Source organism: Artibeus jamaicensis, unplaced genomic scaffold, assembly GCF_021234435.1.
Source record: "Artibeus jamaicensis isolate MK-2021 breed Jamaican fruit bat unplaced genomic scaffold, CSHL_Jam_final contig_471, whole genome shotgun sequence".
NCBI lineage: Eukaryota > Metazoa > Chordata > Mammalia > Chiroptera > Phyllostomidae > Artibeus > Artibeus jamaicensis.
The window spans coordinates 3,639,986-3,663,537 of NW_026521850.1; the positions used below are offsets into that span (position 1 = coordinate 3,639,986).

At 56.7% G+C, this 23,552-nt stretch overlaps 1 protein-coding gene across 1 annotated transcript; it reads right to left on the reverse strand.

Moving 5' to 3' along the window:
• Positions 1-6,685: 6,685 nt before the first annotated feature.
• On the reverse strand, positions 6,686-20,673 carry PRRT1B (proline rich transmembrane protein 1B). Its single transcript, XM_037158578.2, has 4 exons — positions 20,377-20,673; positions 14,383-14,852; positions 13,579-13,722; positions 6,686-12,724 (listed from the first exon to the last, which is right to left on the reverse strand). The coding sequence occupies exons 1-4, from the start codon at positions 20,384-20,386 to the stop codon at positions 12,575-12,577; spliced, it is 774 nt and encodes a 257-aa protein (XP_037014473.2). The 5' UTR covers positions 20,387-20,673; the 3' UTR covers positions 6,686-12,574.
• Positions 20,674-23,552: the final 2,879 nt, after the last annotated feature.

Consider the following 23,552-nt stretch of genomic DNA (forward strand, 5'->3'; position numbering starts at 1 on the left):
CATGCTGGAGGAAGGCAGCCCCGGGCTGACAGGGGCTGTGGTCCTGGCTCCACAGCTGATAGGCCAGGTGACACAAAGACCCCCAATGCGGCCTCAAGAACCCCAGCAGCCCCAGACCAGCGATGTGCACCACGCAGTGCTCCCCAACCCCGTTGGGCTGACCCTCAAACACCGCACTCCAACTTCGGCACCCCATCTGGTGTTCACTCAGGGCACAGGTCCCCATCCCCAGACCTGCCGGCTGCTACCATGTGCTGCTGACAGACGGGGGCGGTGTCCCCTCAGACACTTAAACACGGAACTGCCTTGTGACCCTGTGACTCCACTCCTGGGAACACACCCGAAACACAACTTTGAAAACACACGTCACCCCTACATTCCCCGCAGCGTTGTCTGCAATCGCTGGCTGCAACTGAGCGCCCATCGACAGATGGGGGTGGGTAGAAGGGGCATCTACACAGCGGAATGCTCTTCGGCCATAAACAGAATGAAAGCTCACCATTTGCAACAGCTCAGAAGGGCCTAGAAGGTGTTATGCTGAGTGAAACAGAGACAGACAGACAGACCCCGGACGATTGCACTTCTCCGTGGAGGCCAAAGAACAGAGCACGTGCGTGGGCGCACCGCTCCCCCTGCCGTGGCAGACTCGGGGGCTGACCGGGCAGGGTCCCAAGGGGAGGAAGCCCAGGCAGGGCCGCCCCGCCGCCCTCCCTGGACTGGATGCGAATGAAGAGGGACCCGTGCGGACCAAGCTACAGGGGCTTTGAGGTTACAGGTTCTCACAGCACGGCCTCGCCCTCCAGTGGGTGGGCTCACGGTGGAAGGAGGAACACTGTCCCCTCACCTCGGTGCTTGGAAAGACCGTTGTCAGAAATGTGACTCCCATCCCTAACTTTTGTTCTCAAAATGTTCTTAGCCCACTAGAAATGGAAAACCTCTGTAGTCTGATGAAGGCTGCCTTCCAAATTTCTGTTCAGGCATTTTACTCAGTGATGAGATAGTCAAAGCGTTGCCTTTAAAATCAGAACAAGGTAAGGACCCCACAGTGAAAACGGGGTGGGGAGGGGCACTTCCACACTCCTTTCTCAAAGCCAGCGATGCCTGAGACAAAAACTAGAGAACATCACAGATCTAACATTTCTGTTTCTGCCAAACCTTCAGAAATAAGACTTCATTCAAAGATGAGAAGCTCTTCAGCAGTTCTCACGAAAGCAAGATTAAAAACACACTGCAAGGGGCCAGAACCCACCCCAGAGGCGTCTTCCAGGTGCACAGGTGCCTTCGGGCGTCCAGGCACCTGCCGGGAGCAGCCGCAAAGCGCCCGTAGGGGAGGCAGACACCCTCCTACGCCTCAGTGAGTCTTTAACTCTTCATGCACAATTGAAAATGACCAGGGACACAAGCCACACAGCATGAACGGGAAAAGACCAGAAATAACGGACAGAATCAGACCCTTGGGGGCTGGGGTTTGGGAGTCTGCAGGTGTCAACTTGGGCACACACGCTTGCTCTGCTCTAGGAGCGAGCAGGGCGAGATTGAGACTTTGGTCCATTAAGCGGAAAATGTAAAGAGAGGGCAAAGGGAGAGTCTAGAACCAAAAAGTGTGTGACCTCGGTGAGTGCATTGAGTAGAATCAGTGGAGATGGACCAGGAGCTACAGGCGGGACGAAGTGCCAAGGGAGAGAGGGCGGACGACACCGAGGGGCGGGAAGGAGGTGAGAGCAGAACCGGCTCCAGTAGCCGTGGTCTTACTCCTTGTAACGGGACACCTGTCGGCTGGTGAAAGGTTGAGCGAACCATGCTGTCTCCAGACCGTGGAATGCTATTTGGCAATGGGAAGGCATGAGCTGACCGGCTGCAACATGAGCAGACCTCGAAACTACGGCTGAACCTCAAAGCCCTGGCTGTCAGAGAAGCAAGACGCCGAGAACCGCGTGGTGCGGGCTCCCGTGCGTGTGAAGTGTGCAGAAACAGTCCAGGGACCGCAGGAGACTGGGCTGCCCGGAGGGGGCACACGCACACACTCGGGACGGGCAGGAGGGCACCTTAGGGGCGACTCTAAATGTGACGGTGCTCTCAGAGTGAGTGGATGTTGAAATACTCAAGTTCTCCCGCAGTAAAGCTGTTTTTAAAAAGTTTTCCAAAAGTGGCCATTCGCCAGCACCTTTCACAGCAAGGTCATGTGGGTCAGCGTTTGGTGGTCGGTTCCAACCCCCGCTCTGACCTCAGGCTGCTGGGGTGGGGGCATGCAGACATCAAGTGGCACCCACACTTCGCAGTCTCAGCAAGCTCACAGCCCAGCCCTGGCCTGGCCACCGTCTGTCTCCCTGGCCCTCCAGACATGGACACTGCACCCCCAGCCTGTGCCCCCTGCAGGCAAGCAGGCTCCCGACCCCTCTGCGCGCCCACCACCACCTTCAGCCCACACACACCTCCACAGGTGCGTTCCTGCTCCCCCAGCTCTGACCCAGTGCTGGCCTGGGCAGCCCCGTGAGTCTGCCCCCCCAGGGGCTGCAACCTTTTCCAGCGAGTTCTGCATCCTGGCCTTGGGGACTGGGCCTCATAAGTTCTATATTGACCTTCAGCCCAGGGCAACTTCAGCGTTCACATCCACCTTCCTAGTTCCAGAGTTAATATTATCTTCACCTGAATCTTCCTCTGTTCAAATTACTCCATGCTTTCTGTCTAGCCAGGTCCTTGACTGAAAAAACATCAAGCCCCAGATTCAAGAGGCCTGTGAACCAGGCGGGATAATTAACTACAAATACACATCTCCTGTCGGATCATTAACTGGGAATACACGTCCACGCACACTGTGGCTGAGTTCCGGAACAAAGACACGCGTCTTTAAACAGAGAAGCAGAGAAAGGCCGCCTTACCTTCACAGGTCCGGCAACTAGACTTCTCGCCGAAACAACCAGGGACAGGAGTCAGTGGGTAAGACCGTTCCCCCTGAAAGGAAACGTCCGCCAAGCAAACTTCTCTGTTCATTCGATGTGTCTCTCAAGGATGAGGGTACAGTACTTCCGGTCAAGACGGCGGCAGAGGCAGACACGGCTCGCCTCTTTGCACAACACCATCAAATTTACAACTACAATACACAGCAACCGTTGCTCAGAACCCACAGAAATCAAAGTCTAACAACCACGGAGTTAAAGAAACCACACCCATCCACGTTTGTGGGAGGGGCAAAGACGCAGGATGGGCTCGTCCCAAGGCCACGTGTGGTGGATAACAGTTCAGGTGGGGCATCTCGGGAGCGAGGAGGCCCAGCCCCACACCGGGCTCCCCCAACGCAGGGTTCCGGTGCCAGGAAGAGAAGTCCCACAACTTCTGGCTGCAAAAACCAGAGGGGATTGAGTCGGTGGGAGAAACTCCTGGAGCCCCAAGCAGTTCCTCTTAAAGAACCCACACACGGACTCACCCACTCAGACTCCCTCCTCTGGGCTCTGGTGCTGGGGTGGCAGCTTGAGGGGCACCAGTGGCGCGTAGGGGGAGGCTGAGATGTGTGGCATCAAGGCCAGCAGAGGCCACTGTCCCTTTTCTGGGCCCTCCCCACACAGAGTTGGCAGACTGGAGTTGTATCTAAGATCCCAGCCGAGATCCCCAGAGGCCCCGCCCCACCCAACTCACAGTCCCACCCGAGCTTTTTTCCATATGAATGGCTGCTCTTGGCTCATGCTTCACAACTTCCTAAATCTCAGACAAGCAGCAGCTTGGCCCAGAACTGGCAGCCCAGGTTCACAGCTTGGCTTCCCCAGGACCCCAGGCAAACACAGGTGGGGGCGGATCTTGGCCGGCACCACCCGGGAAACCCCCAGGGCCAGCGCACCCAGAGGACAGCTACAGACCATGTCGGAACACCACCACCCTGCCCCTGCACAGCTGATCTTCCCCGGAGGACAGAGGTTGGTGGTCACTGGTCACAGCTGACTGGCCTGAGTACAAGAGAAGGGTGTACTCAGCCCACACAAAGGGTGCACCTCAAGTACCCAGCTTGGGTGACAGGAGGCTGTGCCATGGGACCCTATAGGACACTTACTGTGTTAGGCCACACCACCAAGACAAGGAGTCACAGCAGTTCTACCTAATACATAGAAACAAACACAGGGAGGCTGCCAAAACGAGGAGACAAAGAAACATGGCCCAAATGACAGAACAGCAAAACTACAGAAAAAGAGCTAAATGAAATGGACATAAACAGTCCATCAGATGCAGAGTGCAAAACACTGGTTATAAGGATGCTCAAGGAACTTACTGAGGACCTCAACAGCATAAAAAAGATCCAGTCAGAAATGAAGGACACACTAATGGAAATAAAGAACAATTTACAGGGAAACAGTAGAGTGGATGAAGCAGAGAATCAAATCGATGACTTGGAACAAGGAAGCAAAAAACAACCAATCAGAACAATAAGTAGAAAAAAGAACCCAAAAAAGCAGGAGTAGTATAAACAGCCTGTGGGACAACTTTAAGCATTCCAACATTTGCTTTATAGGAATGCCAGAAGGAGAAGAGAGAACAGGAAATTGGAAACCTGTTTGCAAAAAAAATAATGAAAGAAAACTTCCCTACTTTGGAAAAGGAAACAGACATGCAAGTCCAGGAAACACAGGGTCCCACACAAGAGGGGTGCATAGAGGCCCCGCCAAGACACATCATCATTAAAGTGCCAAAGTTTAAATTAAAGAGATGGGAGGGGGTGTTGGGGGAATGAGTGAGAGGTGCGGGGACTAAGAAGTACAAATCGGTAGTCATAGAATAGTCACAGGAGGTGAAGTACAGCGTAGGAAATGAAGGAGCCAAAGAACTTACATGTATGACCCTTGGACTTGAACAAGAGTGGGGGGATTTCCTGAGGGAATGGAGGGGAGCAAAGGGGAAAATCAGGACCACTGTAAAAGCATGATCAATAAAATATAATTGAAAAAACAGAATGAGGGCAAAAGTCAAGATTCTGTCACAGACAGGAACAGGATCCATCACAAGCAGACATGCAGTGAGAAAAGACAAAACTTTGGGACAGAAAGAAAATCCCAGGTCCGGGGCCAGACGTGCAGGAGAGGATGGAAGTGACAACAGTCACTGTGGATAAAGTTGCGTGGGAACTCGCCGCATGAACCAGTAAAGGGGATGCAGTCGTAGTGACAGAGTGCAACTCGGAGGGCATGTGGAGTTACTCTTGAATGAGTGTTTGCACCATCTAGGAAGAGGGTAAAAGTACCGCAGCCTCAGACGTGGAGAGTCCAACGTGCAAATTGTTGTGTTGGGAACTGCTACTAAGAAAGCAGAGTCTAATAGTCAAGCTAATAGGAAGAATCAGAGTCATAAAAAAAATAATCCACCAAAAAGAAGGCAGGAGAGGACCTGCCTGGTGTGGCTCGGTGGGTTGAATGTCATCCCGCAAACCGAAAGGTCACAAATTCAATTCCTGGTCAGGGCACAGGATTGGGTTGTAGACCAGGTCCCCAGTTTGGGGACTGTGACAGCCAATCGATGTGTCTCTCCTCTCTTTTTCCCTCCCCTCCCCTCTCTCTAAACATAAATAAAGTCTTAAAAAAATAAAATCGCGCCCTGGCTGGTGTGGCTCAGTGGACTGAGTGCCAGCCTGTGAACGAAGGGGTCACCAGTTCAGTTCCCAGTCAGGGCACAGGCCTGGGTGGTGGGCCAGATCCCCAGTAGGGGGCACGTGAGAGGCAGCCACATACTGATGTTTCTCTCCCTCTCCCCTCCTCTCTAAAAAAATAAATAAAAATTTTTTTAAAAATAAAAAGAAGCAGAGCCCAGGTGGGACCAGCAGGAAGTGCACGGTGAGATGGATGATTCGCCCCCAATACGAATCTATGTATTTTTAAACTACATTAAGTAAATGTGCCACGTTCTCCAGTTGAAAGACAGGTGATCAGACTGTATTTTTAAAACACTGTTAACAGGCTGTGTCTATCTAAAACATGGCGGTATGGGAAGACTGAAAGTAAAAGTATGGGAAAAGACAGGCTCTGCAAATACAGGCTCCCAAGGGGGTGCCCAGGTACACTAATCTCAGAAAAAGCAGACTTGAAGGCAGAAAGCATTACTAGGGTTACACAGACCCACCTGAAAATAGGGACAGTGCATTCAACCAAAAGATTTAACAGTTTTGCTCTGGCCGGTGTGGCTCAGTGGATTGAGCACTAGCCAGCAAAGCAAAGGGTCACCAGTTCAATTCCCAGTCAGGGCACATGGCTGCTTGGTGGGCCAGGTCCCCACTAGGGGGCGTGCGGGAGGCAACCACACACTGATGTTTCTCTCCCTCTTTCTGCCTCCCCCCTCTCTAAAAATAAAATCTTCTGAAAAAAGATTTAACAATTTCTAAGTTGATATGCATCTAATTTCATAGCCTCAAAATACATAAAGTAAAAGCAGCAGGACTCTAAGGAGAAATGGACAGACCTGGGACTCTGGTGGGAGGGTTAACACACCTCTCAGGAACTGTCGGAGTCACTGTACTCTTACGCAAGAGTTCCAAAAAAAGAAGTATTTCCCAACTTTTGGGATGAGGCCTCCATAACTGATACGAAACTGTAACAAAAATGAAAATTACAGATCAATTTCACTTGTGAACCCAGAGGCAAAAACCCTAAGCTAAATATTCAGCCGAATGTAATCATGTATACAGACGATAATACATCACGATACAGGAATGAAAAGTTACTTTAACATTTGAAAGTCAGTGTTCAGTCACAGCAGAATACTCTTCTCAGTAGATACATAAAGGTAATATGGTTTAATATCTGTGCGTAATTCTTTTAAAAAACTTTGCAGACTGGGAATAGGAAGGTAATTCCGTAATCTGAAAAGGTATTTGTTTTGGAAGGCCGAGTGTCGAAAGCCTTCCTTTTGTGACTTAGAAAAAGATACCGTTGCCCCGGTCAGCACATCTCCCAGGCCTTGACCTGGGGGCCCGCTGGCACCGGAAGCAAGGAAAACACACAGAAGGGGTAGGGGTGGCAAGGGAGACAAAAACCCATTATTAGAGGTAAAATTCAGCAAAGATAGAGAATATGCGACAGAAGCCACAGATAAATTATCAGGGTTAAGTGAGTTTACAGAGATTGCTTGATACAAAGTCAGTAATCAAGAATCAGTTGTATTTCTACTAGCAAGTAATATAAAAATGATCATTTATAATAGCATCAAAATCAAACACCCAAGGCTATTAACAAAACGTAATGTTTCTGCACAAAAACTACAAAATCAACGGAAATGTTTAAAAGCCCTAAAAAAAATCAGGAAATTCACCGTGTGTGTGCGTGTGTTGGGGATCAGCAGTCAGTAAAGATGTCAATTATACCCAAGGGAATTCATAGAGGTAAGGCAATTGCAGTCAAAATCCCAACCTTTACTTTGGTGAAAATCAAGTTGATTCTGAAGTTAATGCTAAAGTTTCTTATACACATAAATGATCTTAAGTGGCCAAGACTGTCAAAAACAGCAGCAGGCCTGATTATCCAATGTCAAGATTTGCCACCCAACCGCAGTACGCAGCTGAGCGAGGTGCAAGAACAGACAGACCCCGGGATCCATTTCAGGAGGCTGGCAGATCTAAATGTGAAAATAAACCAGTAAAGCTTTTAGGTCTAACCCTGGCTGGTGTAGCTCAGTGGATTGAGCACATGCCTGCAAACTGAGGGGTCACCGGTTCAATTCCCAGTCAAGGTACCTGCTGGGGTTGCAGCCAGGTTCCCAGTAGTGGGTGCATGGGAGGCAACCACACACTTAGGTTTTTCTCCCTCTCTTTCTCCCTCCCGTTCCCTCTCTCCGGAGATAAAATCCTTTTTAAGAAAGTAGGTTTACAACTCTGGCTGGTGTGGCTCAGTGGACTGAGCGCCCGCTTATGAACCGAGGGTCGCTAGTGATTCTCAGTCAGGGCACATGCCTGGGCTGCGGGCAAGGTCCCCGGTAGGGGGCGTGCGAGAGGCAGCCACACACTCATGTTCCTCCCTTCTCCTCTCTAAATAAAATCTTTTAAAAATACGTAAGAGTAGTTTTACGGTTGTAAGCACATGAAACAGTTTATTCCTGTCACTATTTATTGCACCACCCCTGTAAACCTGGTTTTGCTCCACCCTGTACATTAACACTGAGAACTTCTTTTCGTCGGATGGCACCGCTAAGAGGAAGGAGCTACGAAGCGGGGAGTGAGGTTTGAAACGCCTGCATCAAACACAGACTCCACCCAGGGTGCAAGGAGAGCTCCTCCAGATGGATAAAAAAAGACAACCCCGCGAACAATGGGCCCCAGGCCTGCACATCACGCAGGTGAGCCCGAATCGCCCAAGGCTCGACACCGTGAGCCATCGGGGAGCCGCGAATCGAAGCCCTAACTCTTAAGGAAACCTCCCCACAGCTTCCAGGCTGGAGGCGGTGCTGAAACGCGGAGGCTGACAGAAGCCAGGGGCTGATGAGACCGCGGAGCAAAGGGGGCGCCCTCCCCACCAGGCAGGAGGGCCCGGAGCGCCGCGGCCGGGCACTGGGCTTAACAGTGACGCGTCCGCCGCTCCCTCGGGAGCGCCTTTCCGTCCACTCCGGGCCAACGCGTCCGCGCCGCACGAGCGCGTGCACAGGCGCCCGTGAACTCAGGGCGGGCTCCCCAGTGGGCTTTTCCCGCCGCCTTTCCTCCCGCGCTTCAGCACAGCCCGAGTGCGCTGACTGATCCCTGTCCGCCCAGCACCCGAACCCGGATTGGAAGCCTCGGGGAGACAGCGCGTCTTCCCTGACGGGCGCCAGGAAACTGCGAGGGCCGACCCCGAGCACGCGCACTCCCTCCGCGGGTTTTCGGTGGCACAGCGCACGCGCACAGCCGTGTTTTTAAATCCTGCTGCCGGGGCAGGCTGCCGCTGCCTGCAGCGGGCAACTCGTCTGCCCAGACGCCGCTCTTTGACGCCCATGCACACAAGTACGCACAGCACACCCGTTATGGGTAGATGTCATCCGTCCACTTCGCACGGAGGTTGTGGCTACACACCCACCCGTAGCAAAAGGGCCCGTGTTCCGTGGATGTGGTCAACCTTTCTAATATTTTCCCAACCTGCTGAGTGCAAGTTTGTGCGAAGTTCCCAGCTGTCTCTCTGGGTGGGACTCAAATCTGCCGGTCTTTCCCGCTCTGGTTCTCCAGACGGTAGAGTCCTCCCCCGCCAGCGCCCTGAAGTTCTGCAGATACCTCCCTACTGGGCGTCCACCTCACGACCACCGGCCACACGTAGCCCAGGATGGCTATGAATGAGGCCCAACACAAAATCATAAATTTACTTAAAACCTCTGTTTTGCTCATCAGTTAGCATTACTGTCTGTGTATTTAATGTGCGGCCAAGACAACTCTTCTTCCAGGGCAGCCCAGAGCTGCCCAGAGGTTGGACATCCTGTTAATAAGCTTTCTCCTACTCACAGGACATTATTCTATGCTCAGCTCTTCAATCCATCTGGAATTTTTTCCCTACAGTATGAGAATCATTTTTTCCGTCCAGACAGCCAACTCTGCTGAGCCCCCCTGACTCAGTTAATCAGGTCTTAACTTCCCACAGGTAGTAGGGATGTTCCCTGAACGGTCTGTCATTTTTTAAGACTTTATTTTATTTTCAGAGAGAGGAGAAGGGAGAAAGGGAGAGAAACATCAATGTGGGAGACATATATCCATCAGTTGCCTCTCACACACCCCCAACTGGGGGCCTGGCCCACAATCCAGGCAGGTGCCCTGACCAGGGTTTGAACCAGCGGCCTTTCCATTTGCTGGACAACCACCAACCCACAGAGCCACACGGGGCAGGGCAGTCTGTTGTTTTTCTCTGACCTATCTCTGTTGCCAAGCCATGCTGCCTTAGTTATTGTAGCTTTATGAGGTGTTAATATCTGGTGAAGAAAGTCCCTGCTCATTCAGCTTAAAAAACAAACAAACAAACAAAAAACTATGTCCTTATGCATTTTCCTACTATATTAAATTTTTTAAACATTTTTTGCCATAGTTTTAAAAACTCAATTTGTTGGGGGGATTTCATTAAATCTCTAAGAATGGTAGACTTTTTTTAGATTTTATTTTTATTTTTTAGAGAGGAAGAGAGAGAAATGTCAATGTGTGGGGCCTCTCACGCGCCCCCTAGTGGGGACCTGGCCTGCAACCCAGGCACATGCCCTGAACTGGGAATTGAACTGACCACCCTTTGATTTGCAGGCTGGCTCTCAACCACTGAACCACACCAACCAGGGCAAAATGCTAGATATTTTTATTTATTTTTACTTATTTTAAAGATTTTATTTATTTATCTTTAGAGGGGAAGGGAAGGAGAGAAGGAGAGAAACATCAATGTATGGTTGCCTTTCGTGCGTCCCCTGCTGGAAACCGGCCTGCAACCCAGGCATGTGCCCTGACTGGGAATCCAACTGCGATTGTCTGGTTCACAGGCCCGCACTCAATCCACTGAGCTACACCAGCCAGGGCTTAGATATTTATATATTACATCTTGCTATCCAGATAATTTTGTTCAGCTTTCTTACATACAATTTTTTAATTAAAAATATTATTTTTCACTTAGGTCCAGATAATTTTTTTAAAGATCTTATTTATCTTTAGAGGGGAGGGGAAGGAGAGAGAAAAACACCAATGTATGGTTGCCTCTTGTGCACCGCCTGCTGGGAACTGGCCTGCAACCCAGCACATGCCCTCACTGGGAATCGAACCATAAGCCTTTGGTTTGTAGGGCTGTGCGCAATCCACTGAGCTACACCAGCCAGGGCTAGTTTTGACGGTTTTTGATGGCTTTAATCATCTCCCACGTAACGAGCCATTGCTGTCGATTCCCACAGGCACTTCAGCAGCACTGGAGGCTCATTAGAAATGCAAAATCTCCGGTCTCACCGACTGAATCAGAATCTGCGTCCTCCTAAAATTTTCCAGGTGAGGCCCTGGCCAGGTGTGAGATGGTTAGAGCATTTTCCCTGATGTGCGAAGGTTGCAGGTTCAGTCCCCAGTCAGGGCACATACAGGAATCAACCAGTGAATGCATGAATAAGAACAACAAATTGATATTTTTCTCTTTTCTTTCTCTCCTTTCCTCACTTTCTATAAAATCGATTAAAAAACAAAACCCAAAAAGGTATTCCAGGTGTTTCCTACATACTCTAAAGTTAAGGAACACTGGTCTAGGTGATTTCTCTCTATCCAGATTTTACCTAAGAATTTAGTGAGAATAGCTGTGGCTGGGCATTCCACCAAGTACTTTTTGCCCTCTACTGAGCCCTAAAAATTTACCTCCTTCTCCTTTTCGGTGGCTGCCGTGTGTTTCGGCGTTGGACACGCTCCTTCCGGCCCCGCAGTGTCCGGGCCATGAGGCCCTGCCCCCCACGCCCCGAGTCCACGTGGCCCGGCCCGGCCTCCTCCCTCCTCTCTCTGTGCGGGTGGTTGTCAGTCGTGTTGACTCACAGGCCCCTTCGAGAATGGGGGAAGCTCCGGCCCCTCCCCAGGAAAATGCCCACCAACGGATCCCCTGGCTGCCCGGGAGGCTCCCGTCCATCCTGAAGCTCCGGGCGAGGCCCTCACTCCCTGTTCTGCCCGAGGAAGATCCCACAGAACCCCCACGGCCACAGCCGAGTGCCCCCGTGAGCAGGGCCCGGGCCGAACGCCCACGGGGCCCTCACTGCCTCCGCCCCCAAATCCGGGGCACGCGGTGCTAGGGCCCCATCTCACAAGTGAAAAAACCCCCACTTCCTGGGGAAACGAGAAACCTTGGAGGCAGGGCTGTTCTTGGGCCCGGGCCTGGACCAGCCAGGAAGTTGCTGTCGACTGCAGTGCCCCCTGCTGGTGAGCGCCCCCATGGACGCCGGCCAGAGCCGCTTGGGTGCCAGCCCCATCTGCGAGGGATGGTGCTGCCGGTCCGGCGGTGGGCGGACGCTGCCGCCCTCAGCCGGAGCCGGGAAGGCGCCTGGGAGCTCTGCCCAGGCTGTCCCCATGTACTGCCCAGGCACGGTGGCCTTGCTTCCTGGACTCGGGGCCAGCCTGAGAGAGCCTGGCCCGGGATGGGGCAGGGGCACAGCCACCAAGGGGGGAGGAGGCCACTCCCACCAGCCCCCAGGCAGGAGGGAACCTAGCAGCTGTGCCCTGCGATCCCTGGGCCAGGGCGCCAGTGAGGCCAGAGGCAGGGGTTTGGGGTGTGTCCATCCCCTCCCCGTGATGCTGAAGATACTGAGCGCTCTGGGCCCTCCAGGGGTCCGAGGGCAAGGTGAAGACAAGGGCCATGGGTCCCAGGCCAGCACAGCCGCCAAAGACCGCAGGAGGGGGCACTATGGAAATGGGGCTCTAGGGGGCCCCCAACCCACAGCTGGGCCTGGGTACTGAGGCCACGGCAGGTTGGGACGCTGCCCTGGGCCACCTGCAGGGCTGAGGCCCAGCCACGGGTGTGCCAAATGCTCCAAATCCCCCCTCTCCTGCCCCCGGGTCCCCTCTGTAGGCGACAGATGGCCACCAGTAGGGATCCAAGTCCACAGGAGGCTGGCCAGGCTGGGTGTCTCTGGGCATCCCGGGTCCCGGAAGAGCCACTAGCCCTCAGGGCAGGTAGAGTGCCACCAGCACATAGACGACCCAGCTGGTGGACACGAAGACCCCGAACAGAAGGCTGAACAGCACGAGGGAGCGGGCCTTGCGGGAAGCCTCCTCGGCCTGGGCCAGGTCCCCCCGGCTCAGGGCCGCGCGGGTCTGCAAGGAGACGGGGTGAGGGTGAGCCCCCCCCAGCCCGAACTGGGAGGCTGACACCCTGCGCACCGGCCCCACACCTGGCAGGACCCACAACCTCGCCCTCGGCTCTGGCAGCCCTCACAATGCCCGGGCAAGGGGCGGTGTCTCTGCAGCCCCCACTTTGCAGAAGAGGAAACAGAAGCTCAGAAAGGCTGTGATTGGCCCAGGGCCAGGCCGCTGGGGCGGAGCCAGAATCCACAGGCAGGCGATCAGAGCCCCACCCTGAGCCCCACCCCGAGCTGTCTAGAGAGGGGCCTCTCCTCCGGTCCTGGCTGGCTGAGGACTGGGGAGCTTGACCAGCGGGGGCTTTGGGGCCGTGGCCGGGTCTGCCTCGGGCAGGAGACCCCAGAGGCTTTCCTACTCTGAGAGAATGTCCTTGCCACCGACACCAGTGGGCGCCCAGAGCCTGGCCCTGTGCAGGGTGGTGGGGCCAGGGGTAGGGGGGCAGCCATGGAGATGGTGGGTGGATAAGGGGGTGGTGAGTGAGCGAGCAGACAGGTGGGTAGAAGACATGAGAGGGTGGGTGGATGGCAGTCTGCACCCCATCACACACAAGCCCCCTGGGAGGGGCAGTGTCCGGGCCTTGTGATCACCTTCAATGAGAATCGTTTTAGCCAAACTTTCTTGCGCAGGCCTTGAGAGGTAGGGGGCAGCGGCAGAAGATGGAAGGAGGTATCCCCACAGCAGGAGCCAGGGCCCCAGGGCCCCAGGGCCGCTGATTCCCCCCCTTCCCTGCCTCCTTCCCGAGAGGGAGACGCCAGAGACCCAGCTGCTGGGCCCTGCCCCCAACAGGGCGTGGGCGGCCACCTCCGTACCTCGTGGGAGTAGACAATGGCGATGAGCCCGGTGAGCAGGCAGCAGAACAGGGTCACCAGCACGGACTCCATCATGTAGTCCTTGGGCAGCGGCCGGTGCTCGATGGTGGTGGGGCCCGGCACAGCGGCCAAGGTGCTGTTGTACTGCAGGTGGACGGGCCGGGTCAGGCCTCCGCAGCCCGCCCGTCACCGCCCCCAGAGTCCTCTCAGCTCTGCCCTCTGCAAATCACTGAGTAGGAGCCAGTCACCACTGTGTGTCTGTGTCCCCATGGGGCCCCCCGCCCGCCACCGGGGACCTCTTGGTGCTCCTTCACAGGCAGCCCAGGGGCTTTGCCTGATCCCGAGTCTAATCGAACCAGCTCCCACCAAGGGCCCTGGGCCTCTCGCAACGGGTCCCCCTTGCCACCCTGCCCCCCACTCCTTGCCTGGACAGTGGCCCTGGCTGGAGGGCCCTTCCTTCCCATCTGTAGCCGAACTCTCCTGTCCATCCCTCAGAACCCAGCGAGAAGGCCACCACTTCCGGGAAGCCTCCGAGACGCACCCGCTCCCAGGCTGAGCCAGCCCTTCCCCTCTCCTCCTCTGGACACCAAAGCCCCTCTGCAGGGGTTGCTTATGGTGCCTATCGTCTGTGAGCCCCCCCACCCCCAGGGAGGGAGGCCAGTGGGGGACAGTGAGGGGTGAACGGGTGGGGGTGAGTGGGCATCAAGTGAGGGGCAAGCGGGGCGCGAGTTTGTGGGAGGGAAGGTGTGGGGGGGGTAAGGTGGGCATGGAGCGGGGTGGGCACGGCTGGGGCACCCCACTCACCACGGGGAAGGGCGCGAACAGCTGCGGCGGGGCGGGCGAGGGGTAGAGGGGTGTGGCGGGCGGCGGGTACAGGGCCTGGGGCGAGGGCCCCGGCTGGTACAGGACCGCTCCCTGCGGGAAGGGCGGGTACAGCAGGTGCACGCCCTTGGGGTCCGGAGGCGCGTAGGGCGGGGGCTCTCCCACGAAGCCGATGTTGGGGATGCCATCAACCGCCGCCTTGGGACCCTGCCTGGCATCACCCGTGGCCTGGCCCCGGGCAGGGGACACCGCCGAGGCTTCGGCCTGGGCCCGGGAGTCGGCCGAGGGGTCCTCCGGGGCTGGGGCGCTGGCCCCCTCGGCAGCCGCTTCCTCCCGGGGCCCTCGGTCCTCATCCAGCAGCTGCGGGCGGCGGGGGAGCTGCGGGAGCTCCGGGCCCTGGGGGTCCTCGGGCGCCGCGGGGCCAGTGCCCGCTTTCGGGTCCAGGTCCGATCCTGGGAAGAAACAGCAGGTGTCGGGAACCCCCAGGGGGCACGGCCGGGGGACTCCTTCCCCGGGCCCCAGAGCAGCCCTCCGGTGGGGGGGGGGCACAGTGGGGTCCCGACCCTGCCCATGCCTGCACTGGAGCCCGTCCGAGCTGGGCCCTTGAAGACTCCCCCCCAGGGGGCAGAGACAAGACAAGGAGACCCGGGCTCGGGGAAACGAGGTGCTCAGCTGGCGGGCACGCAGGCCCTGCCCCCCGCTGAGAGGCCATCCGCCCCCAGGCGCTGTGGCCACAGCTGATGGGCCCAAGAAAGAGACATGGGCCCAGGGCGGCTCCCACCCCCAGAGTCAGTCCTGAGACCCAGTGGGGTGGGGGCGCTGAGCCAGGAGAGGAGCTGAAAGAATCAGATTCTGGGCTTGGGAACTGGGGAAGGTGCTCAAGACTTGCCAGACCCTGGCTAATCGAGTGGCATCAAAGAGCCAGGAGGTCACTAAGGGCAAAGAGAGGACAAAACCCGAGTGGGGGCGGAGACAGCACCTGGAAGCCGGGGTTCGGAGGCCTTCGGCTGCCCGGCTGCCTCCCCCACAGGCCCTGGGCTCCAGCATCCACACGGTGAACTCTGGAGGCGCCCGCACACGTCCTGAAGACGCCTGTGTGCCTCCTGAGGGCAGCCAGGCCAGGTGAGCGCCTCCAGGCCTCAGGTAGGCATTGGGGGAAGTGCCAAACCTGGGCTGGGTTTCAAGGCCCCACGGCAAGGTGGCAGCCCAGGGCCCAGGGCCCGGCCCTGGAAGTTCATTTCCTACACGTGCTTGCAGCTTTAGAAGGCAGAGGTGAGGAAAACAGGCACCGCAGTGACAGGTCAGGTGAGGGATGGCCTTGCTGAATGCCCCCCATCCCTACCACGTCCCCCCACAGAGCTGATTGGCGGCGGCAGCAGGGACCCTTGGGGGAGGGGTCCCCAGTGGCCGAGAGCTCCCTGCCCCAGTGCCTCCCAGCCGCCGGGGGGGCCCCCTGAAGGGCCCCCACTCCACACAACTGCCCCGGTGTTTATGCCTCCACACCTCTGTCCACACCTTGAAAACCGGGTCGCCAAAACAGCGGAAAACAGTGAAGAAAATGGTCAGAAGTGCGTGCCTATCCACAAAACGACTTTAAATGCATGAACTAAGTCATCTAGTCAAAGGGCAGAGTGGCTAAATGGATTAAAACAAACGCAAGCCCACTCTGCAGGCCACCTACAAGAGACATGCTCCGGAGCCAGGGCACAGACCTAGTGTGCAAGGGTGGAAAACACACCCCACGCGCGTGTTCTGTTGAACCACGTCAGCGGCAGAACAGAGACTCAGAAGACACAAAGAAGGGCATTACGTAAGGATAAAGGTGGCAGCCCCACCTAGGGTCACCGAAGCAGGCAAAGTGAACGTTAGCAGGCCTGAAAGGAGACACAGACAGCGTCACCACAACAGTGGGGACCTCATACCACACTCCCACCAACGGATGCTTTGCCCAGACTCAGCTCAGCAACGAGGCCTTCACCAGCACCTCAGACCAGACGGACGCAGCAGACACCCACCCAAAACCGGTGGGACGCGCACCCTCCTAGAGTGCCCAGGGGACATTCCCCAGGATAGGCTGCAAGTCTTAAAATTTGAGAAAAAATTAAAAATTTATTTGAAATTTTATTTTATGAAAATTTTTAATTTTATTAAAATATATTAAAATTTTAATTAAAATTTTATCATTTTAAGATTAAAAATTATATCAAGTAGCCCTGCCTGGTGTGGCTCAGTGGACCGAGTGCCGGCCTTCGAACCAAAGGGTCACAGGTTTGATTCCCAGTCAGGGCACCTGCCCGGGTTGTAGGCTGAGTCCCCAGTAGGGGGCAACCACACATTGATGTTCCCCTCCCTTTCTCCCTCCCCTACACTCTCTAAAAATAAATAAATAAAATATTTAAAAAGATTATATCAAGCATCATTTCCACAGTGGTATCGATTACAAGGGGTAAAAAAACACTGAGAAAGTCACAAGAGCCGTAGATGAAACGACCAGTGGGTCCCGAGACACCACAGGGGGAGCCACAGAGGATCTGGAGACAAACGGAAATGCAAATGCAACACACCGAACGCTCACGGGAAGCAGCAAAGGCAGGTGACAGGGGAAGGGAGGGAGAAGGAGGGAGAGAAACATCAGCTGGTTGCCTCTCACACGCCCCCTCCTGGGGACCTGGCCCCCAGCCCAGGCCTGTGCCATGACTGGAAATCAAATGGGTGACCCTTTGGTTTGCAGTCCGGTGCTCAATCCACTGAGCCACACCAACCAGGGCACAAAAATAGTTTTAAGAGGGAAGTTCACAGCAATAAATGCCGACATCAAGAAACAAACAAACAAACAAAAAACCCTCAAATAAACTTTATTCACTCTCAAGGAATTAGGTAAAGAAGAACAAACGAAGCCCAAAGTTAGTAGAAGAAAGGAAATAAAGATCAGGGTGGAAATAAATGAAATCTAGACTGAAAATACAATAGAAAAGATCAATGAAATGAAGAGTTGGTTCTTTAAAAAGATAAAGAAAATTGACAAACCTTTACCTAGACTTACCAAGGAAAAAAATGAGAAAATTCAAAATCAGAAATTAAAGAGATGTTACAGCTGATATCATAAATACAAAGGATCGTAAGAGACTACTATGAAAAATTACAAACCAACAAATTAGACAACCTAGAAAAATGGGTAAATTCCCAGAAACATACAACTACCGAGACTGAATCCAGAAGAAATGGAAATCCGCACAGACTACTTCCTAACGAGGACATTAAACCTGTAACCCTCCTGACAGAAGTGCAGGACCAGGTGGCTTCGCTGGCAAATTCTACCAAACATTTGGAGAATGAACATCAGTTGTTCTCAAACTCCCCCGAGAAACAGAACGGAAGGTAGCACTTCCCAACTCACTGTACCAGGCCAGCACTACCTGAGACCAAAACCAAACAAGGACTCCACCAGGAAAAAAAACTGCGGGCCAATGTCCCTTATGAACAGATGCCAAAATGCTCCAGTAAAACATTAGCAAACAATTCAACAACAGACTGGAAGGGCCGCACGCTGTGTCAAGTGGGATCTAGCCCAGGGCTGCGAGGGTGGTCGGACACCCACGAATCTTCGATTTGCCGCACCACGTGCAGGCTAAAAATCACACCATTATCTCAACCGATGCGGAAATCGTGAGCCACAACAAACGCTCTTGTTTGAAGCCACTCAGTTTCGGTTGGTTTATTACACAGCAAAAGCCAATTGATACAAAGTTTCCTCTGGTGGGCGGGGCCCAGAGTGAGGGCGCCGGGCGGGGAGGCGGCCCAGGCTGCAGGCAGGGACAGAGGACCGTGGGCTGAGCCTGAGCAGGCCGGGGAGGGCTGGTGGGATGCGGACACGGGCTGGACTCCGCGGTACTGCGTGGGGACCCGGGCCTGAGGACACCCAGGGCTGAGGAGGGGAAGGGAGCCGCCAGGGGTGCAGCGCAGAGCAGCCCCCCTCCCCCCCCCCGGTGTCCAGGTGTCCAGGGCCCTGCCGGGCCGCCGGGAGAGCCCAGCTCCACTGGGTCGTGGGGTTGATGAGCGCAGCCTGCGAAGCCAGCAGGCCCCCACCGACTGCCCCAGCCGCCTGCTGTCCAAAGTCAGGGTGTCTGGCCAGTCCCAGGAAGCTGGAGGACGGGGGGGCGGGGGGGGGCGGCTCTGGGCGGTAAGTAAGGTCCACACTCACAGGCCCCAAAGGTCCGTGACTGTCCAGTCGGACCCAGAGGGCTGGGCTCTTCTGGGGGGACCCGGGTGGGGGGCCGAGGGGCCGCTGATCCACTCGGCGCTGGTGGGGGGCCCGAGGTATGCCCGGGGTTTCCGGGCCCTCTCCCAGCCTCGCACACGCGGCCAAGGGCTGGAGCTTTAAAACAGTCAAGGCACCCACCCGTGGGCCGGACGCGGCGGGGAAATGAGAAGCCGTGTTCGCCGAGGGCCACCAGCCCGGCCCCCGCGGACTTAGCGGCGAGGCCCTGCGCCCCTGGGAATGCGCCGCCGCCTCGCGGGGACCCCACGAGCTGCCCCACGCGCGCCCGCCTTCGAGATCAGCAGTGCCGTCCTGTGCACAGAGCCACGAAGTCACCGTAACCCGGGCCGGGTCCTGGGCTTCGGGGGCTGCTGAGCGGACGGAGCTGTGCGGGTAGGAGGTCCGCGGGGCGACGCGGGGACACTGCAGCCCTCGGCGGCCGCCGTCCGCGCGTTTTAGGCGCCAAGCCCTTGGGGCACGACCGCGCGCGGCCCGGGCGGCCTGGCGGACCGGGCCGCACCCGCCCTTCTCCCGCCCGGTAAAGTAAGGCCTGCGACGCGGACACCCCGCTAATAAAAGCGGCGTCAGGGGGACGTGCGGCCGCGCTCCCCGCGGGGTCGTCCTCCCCGCGCTTTTCTTTCCCTGAACCCGGCGTCCCAGCTGCGAGACCCCAGCAGCGCCCCGCGCCCCCGCCCGCGGGGCCGCTCCTAGGTCGGTCCCCGCGGGAAGCCGGGCCCCGCGCCTGTTATCGAAACAAAAAACCGCAGCTTCCCCGGGGCCCCGCCAGGGCGCGTACCTGGCACGATGGTGCGGAGATACGGCTGCAGAGTAAATAAATGCGCCGGCGGCGCGGCCGGTCACCGCCCGGGCTCTCGAGTTCGGGACGCCGGGCCTCCGCGAGACATTCCGGCGGGGAGGGCGCCCGCGGGGGGGGGGAGGGGAGGGGCTCCAGGGTCGCGGCTGGAGCCTGGCGGGCCGCCTCTCCGCGCCTCGCGTCCCCGCACCGGAGCTGGTGGCCGAAGAAATCGGGTCTCCCTCCCACCCTGGGGTGTCCCCTGGGGCGCCAGGCAGGGCTCTACGCACCCCCCACTCCCTGCAGCCGGGGGCTGCCGGGGGCAGGCACGGGGAGGCGAGAGGGGTCTCGGTTCACCACCCCTTCCAGCGCCCGGTGCGGGTCGGGGCCGTCGGGCTTCCCTAAAGGGGCTTTTCCGCCGTCGCGCCCTCCTCTGCCCATCTCTCTGGCTCGCGCCCCTTCTCGGGGTCTCTGATTCCGTCACTGGGGCCCCTTCCCTCCCCTGGGTCCTGTTCCTGCCTCCCCCCCGGCCAGGGTGGCCCCTGCCCCCGCTCTAGCGACTTCAGCGTGGCCAGAGTGGGCGGAGTGGAAAATGCCCCCAAACTTCCCCTGCGCGAGTGCCTGCTGCCCGCCCTGGGGGCCAGAGTAGGGCTGCAGGGCCCCAAGGCCACGCCAAAGGCCGCCTCTTCCTAACCCTCCCTCCCAGGCGCCCGCAAAACTGGAGGGAGACGCGGCCTGAGCTGCGGAACCGGCCCCGGCAGCCTCCGGGTCCCCCCACCCCCGGTTCTGAGCGGCTGGTCCCAGGGGCGGCGCTGGGGCCCGGCGGAAAGACGCTCCCGCCCCTGCGCCCACCGGCGCGCCGCGGGGACCCCGGGGCCGGGGCCCGGGGGCCGCGCAGCGCGCACCGGGCCCCCCGCGACCTCACCTGCGTCCATGGCGCGGGCCGACGGCGGGGCGAGCGGGGCGGTGCAGCTCCTGCGCCCGGCGCCTCCCGCCGCTGTCCGGCCCGGCTCCGCTTTCCACGCCGGCTCGGGTTTCCTGGTGCCGGCTGCACGGCCGGTTAATAATTGACCGCCTGAGTTGCCCAAATCTGTGTCAACAGGTGGCTCCCGCGCGCCCGGGCGCCGGGGCCTAACCTGCGTGCCGCCCACCGCGCAGGAGAAGAAGGTCGCGGGCGAGTTTTTCGGCGGCGCTCGGCCGAGGTGCGGGCGGTGGGAGGAGGGCAGCAGCCGCGCGCAAACGGGGCCGGGGAGCTTTGGGGGCCGCGCGGCGGGGTGTATTTGCAGCCGGCGAGCACCGCGGGCGCCGCGGGGACGGAGGGAATGGGGGGAAGGGAACGTCGCGGTTAGATCGGCGCCGTGATAGTTGCCGCGGGCGAGAGGCACCAGTGGAAGCCAAGCTCAGCGAGTGGGAGACGTTTTAACCAGAAACTGTGTTACCCGCGCAAAGTATCTCCTGCCGAACAGGCGGGCGCGTCGGCACCGCTGCACCCCAGCAGCACAGGCGCACACCGGCGGGGCGCCCCGCGCGAGGGCCGCTCCCCCAGACACTGCGCTGCCTTCGCTTTTCATCGGAATTTCCATTCGGCTCTTAATGTCTTCCCTGGTGTCGGGCACTCTAATCCATGCACTTTCTCCTCAAATGGTCTTTAAAACTTTTTTTCTTGAAAATCATTTTAAACTCAGGGAAAAGTTGCAAGGATGGTACAAATGCCCCTTAGTGGCTTTTTGGAGGGGCTTTTGGCCGGTACAGAGCCCAGCGCAGGACTCGTGGCACGCTGAGGAATCTCATCTTCATTTTGAGAGGCCCGCTGAACTGGGGGGGGGGGCCGCACAAAGTCCCTTTGTTTTTTGGCATAAAATGAGACACATTTTTCACTTTCACCCATAACTTCACTGACTTGGATGTTTTGAGTTATGTCGACTCTCTCCCCCTATTGGATCCTAGCAGGTGGAGGCCAGGGCTGCCCCCCCCCCAACACCTTCCGGTGCAGGAGACGGTCCCCCAGCAGAGCGTTATTTGGCCAAAATGTCAACAGTAGGGGAAGTTTGGAAACCACTTTTGACACGTTCGATCAGTCACAGCGCCTTCTCCACTCCCTGCACACATCTCTCCCTTTGTGTGTGTGTGTGTGTGTGTGTGTGTTTCCGTCGTGTTTTTACCTCTCCTGAAATACTAACACACAATATGCCAAAAATGTTGCATATTTTCTTCCATCTTCAATATTAAACTGGCTGCACAAAAATTCGCCAATTTCAGTGAGCTTTTTTTAAATGCTCGCTGATATGATAGCTGTCACAATACAATCTAACAAAATTGTTTCCAATGAAGTTAAAGACAAGCGCTGCTAGAGGGACATCAGAGGGACAAACCCGAAGGGACTTTCTGGCTGGCCCAGTAAAATCCTCTCAACCTCCAGCTTCAGACACAAGGCAGCCCATCAGCAGCACCAGTCACCTACCGGTCTGCACCAGCAGCCGTCCTCCATGAAGCCGACCTGGTGCTACGCACCTTCCCGGGACAGGAGGCAGTTTTGCCTTTGTCTCCAGGGAGCCTTTGGGAAGTCACCAGCGGTGGGCTGGGCCATTTTTGTTACTTTCTCTGTCTGGGGTCTCTGCTGGCCCAGGTGGTCCTGGGGCAGCTCGGGCCCAGGCTCCAGCTGTGCTTGGAGGGCCAGTTCGGAGCCCTGCCACTCTGCGGAGGCCTGTGGCTTCGACTCCCAGGCCCCCGGACACCATCTGGTCCCGGACCCTTTAAGGGCAGCTTGGCTCCAACCACTGGCTGGCTGTGAGGACCTTCTCCATTCTAGGGCCTAATGTTGACCAGGGTTGGCTTTCCCTGTCTCGTCTCCCAGCAGGGAGATTGGCACTTCTCTGTCTGGACTGCACATGTGCGTGAAGGTGCCTCCCCGAGACTGGGAACTCGGCTCTCCTGACCCGCAAGTCCACTTGCAGCCACAGACCTCCGGGGAGTCTGCCGTGGAACCACTGGCTCCTCAATTTCCGCTGCGGGAAAGTGGGGTGATGATGGTACCCACTTCTCAGGGTTTGTTAGGACCAAGAACAAACGGAGACCAGCCGAGAACATTCCCGGAGCAGACAAAAACCAGCTTAGGTGTGCTGAGCTGAGCCCGGCTTACTTTGGAAGACTAACTGGACCTGGGTCATTTCTTCCTTATATCTCTGGAAATTATAAGCAAAACTCAGTTCCCAAAACTGACCCGAGGTAATCACTATCCAGCTTACTATCATTAGGAAAGTTTGAACACAACCCATCGGCAGGAGGAAGTCGCAAGCCCTCACTGTGTACGTGGCTTTATAACAACATTCCACGTTTTGGTCTGAGAGCTCCGGGTTCCGAACTGTCTGTCTGGTGTGTGAGAAATAAACTTTTGCTAATTACTACTCAGTGATTTGTGGGGTCCTCTCTCTGAGCATTTGACAGGCTGTTGTGGGCCCCCCACTGCTATTTGGATTCCTAGCCAAACATCGTTGAACTCCACGCTCTCTGGCCACAGCCATCTCAGGCCAGAAGAGCAGACACCAGAACACAAACCACACACCCAGAGGGAGGGGCTATGGGCGAGCCTAGTTTTCCTTGTATTTGTGTCTTTTTCTGTGACGACACGGGTTTGGGAAAACAGCAGAAAACACTACCTGGAACGTCGGGCACCTGCTGACCTCTTTTCAGAGCTGAGTCCAAGGAAAAAAGATGTGCCTGGAGCAGACCAGTGTTTCTGCAGGTGGCTGGATTGGCTAAGGGAGTGGCGAAGGAGGGTGGCCTGCGCTTCCCCAGCTCCCCCAAACTTGAGGGGCTGGGGGATGAAGAGAGAGGCAGAATCCCAGGGGGCAGTCACAGGCCCCTCGGATGAGTTCTCCTCCCCTGGTTCTGAGAAACCCCATGCCCTGAGAGTGGCAAGTCTCACCCCCGGCCTCGTTCAGCAACATCCAACGCTCACTCTGTGTGGCAGGGAGGTGCAGCCGGACTAGCAGCTGAGGCCATGACCTCGGGGAGCCTTTGCTCACCAGATGAACCCAGATGCAGGCATTTGCAGCATCTACGGCCCAGTTTGTAGCTGTGTTGGTGGCTTTCAAGACACAT

Excerpts from the sequence above, each read along its gene's own strand:
- PRRT1B (XM_037158578.2), bottom strand. Across the intron at positions 13,723-14,382 it reads TGTTCGCGCCCTTCCCCGTG|TACAACAGCACCTTGGCCGC; the intron begins GTGAGTGGGGTG and ends GTCCACCTGCAG. Across the intron at positions 12,725-13,578 it reads CCATTGTCTACTCCCACGAG|ACCCGCGCGGCCCTGAGCCG; the intron begins GTACGGAGGTGG and ends GTCTCCTTGCAG.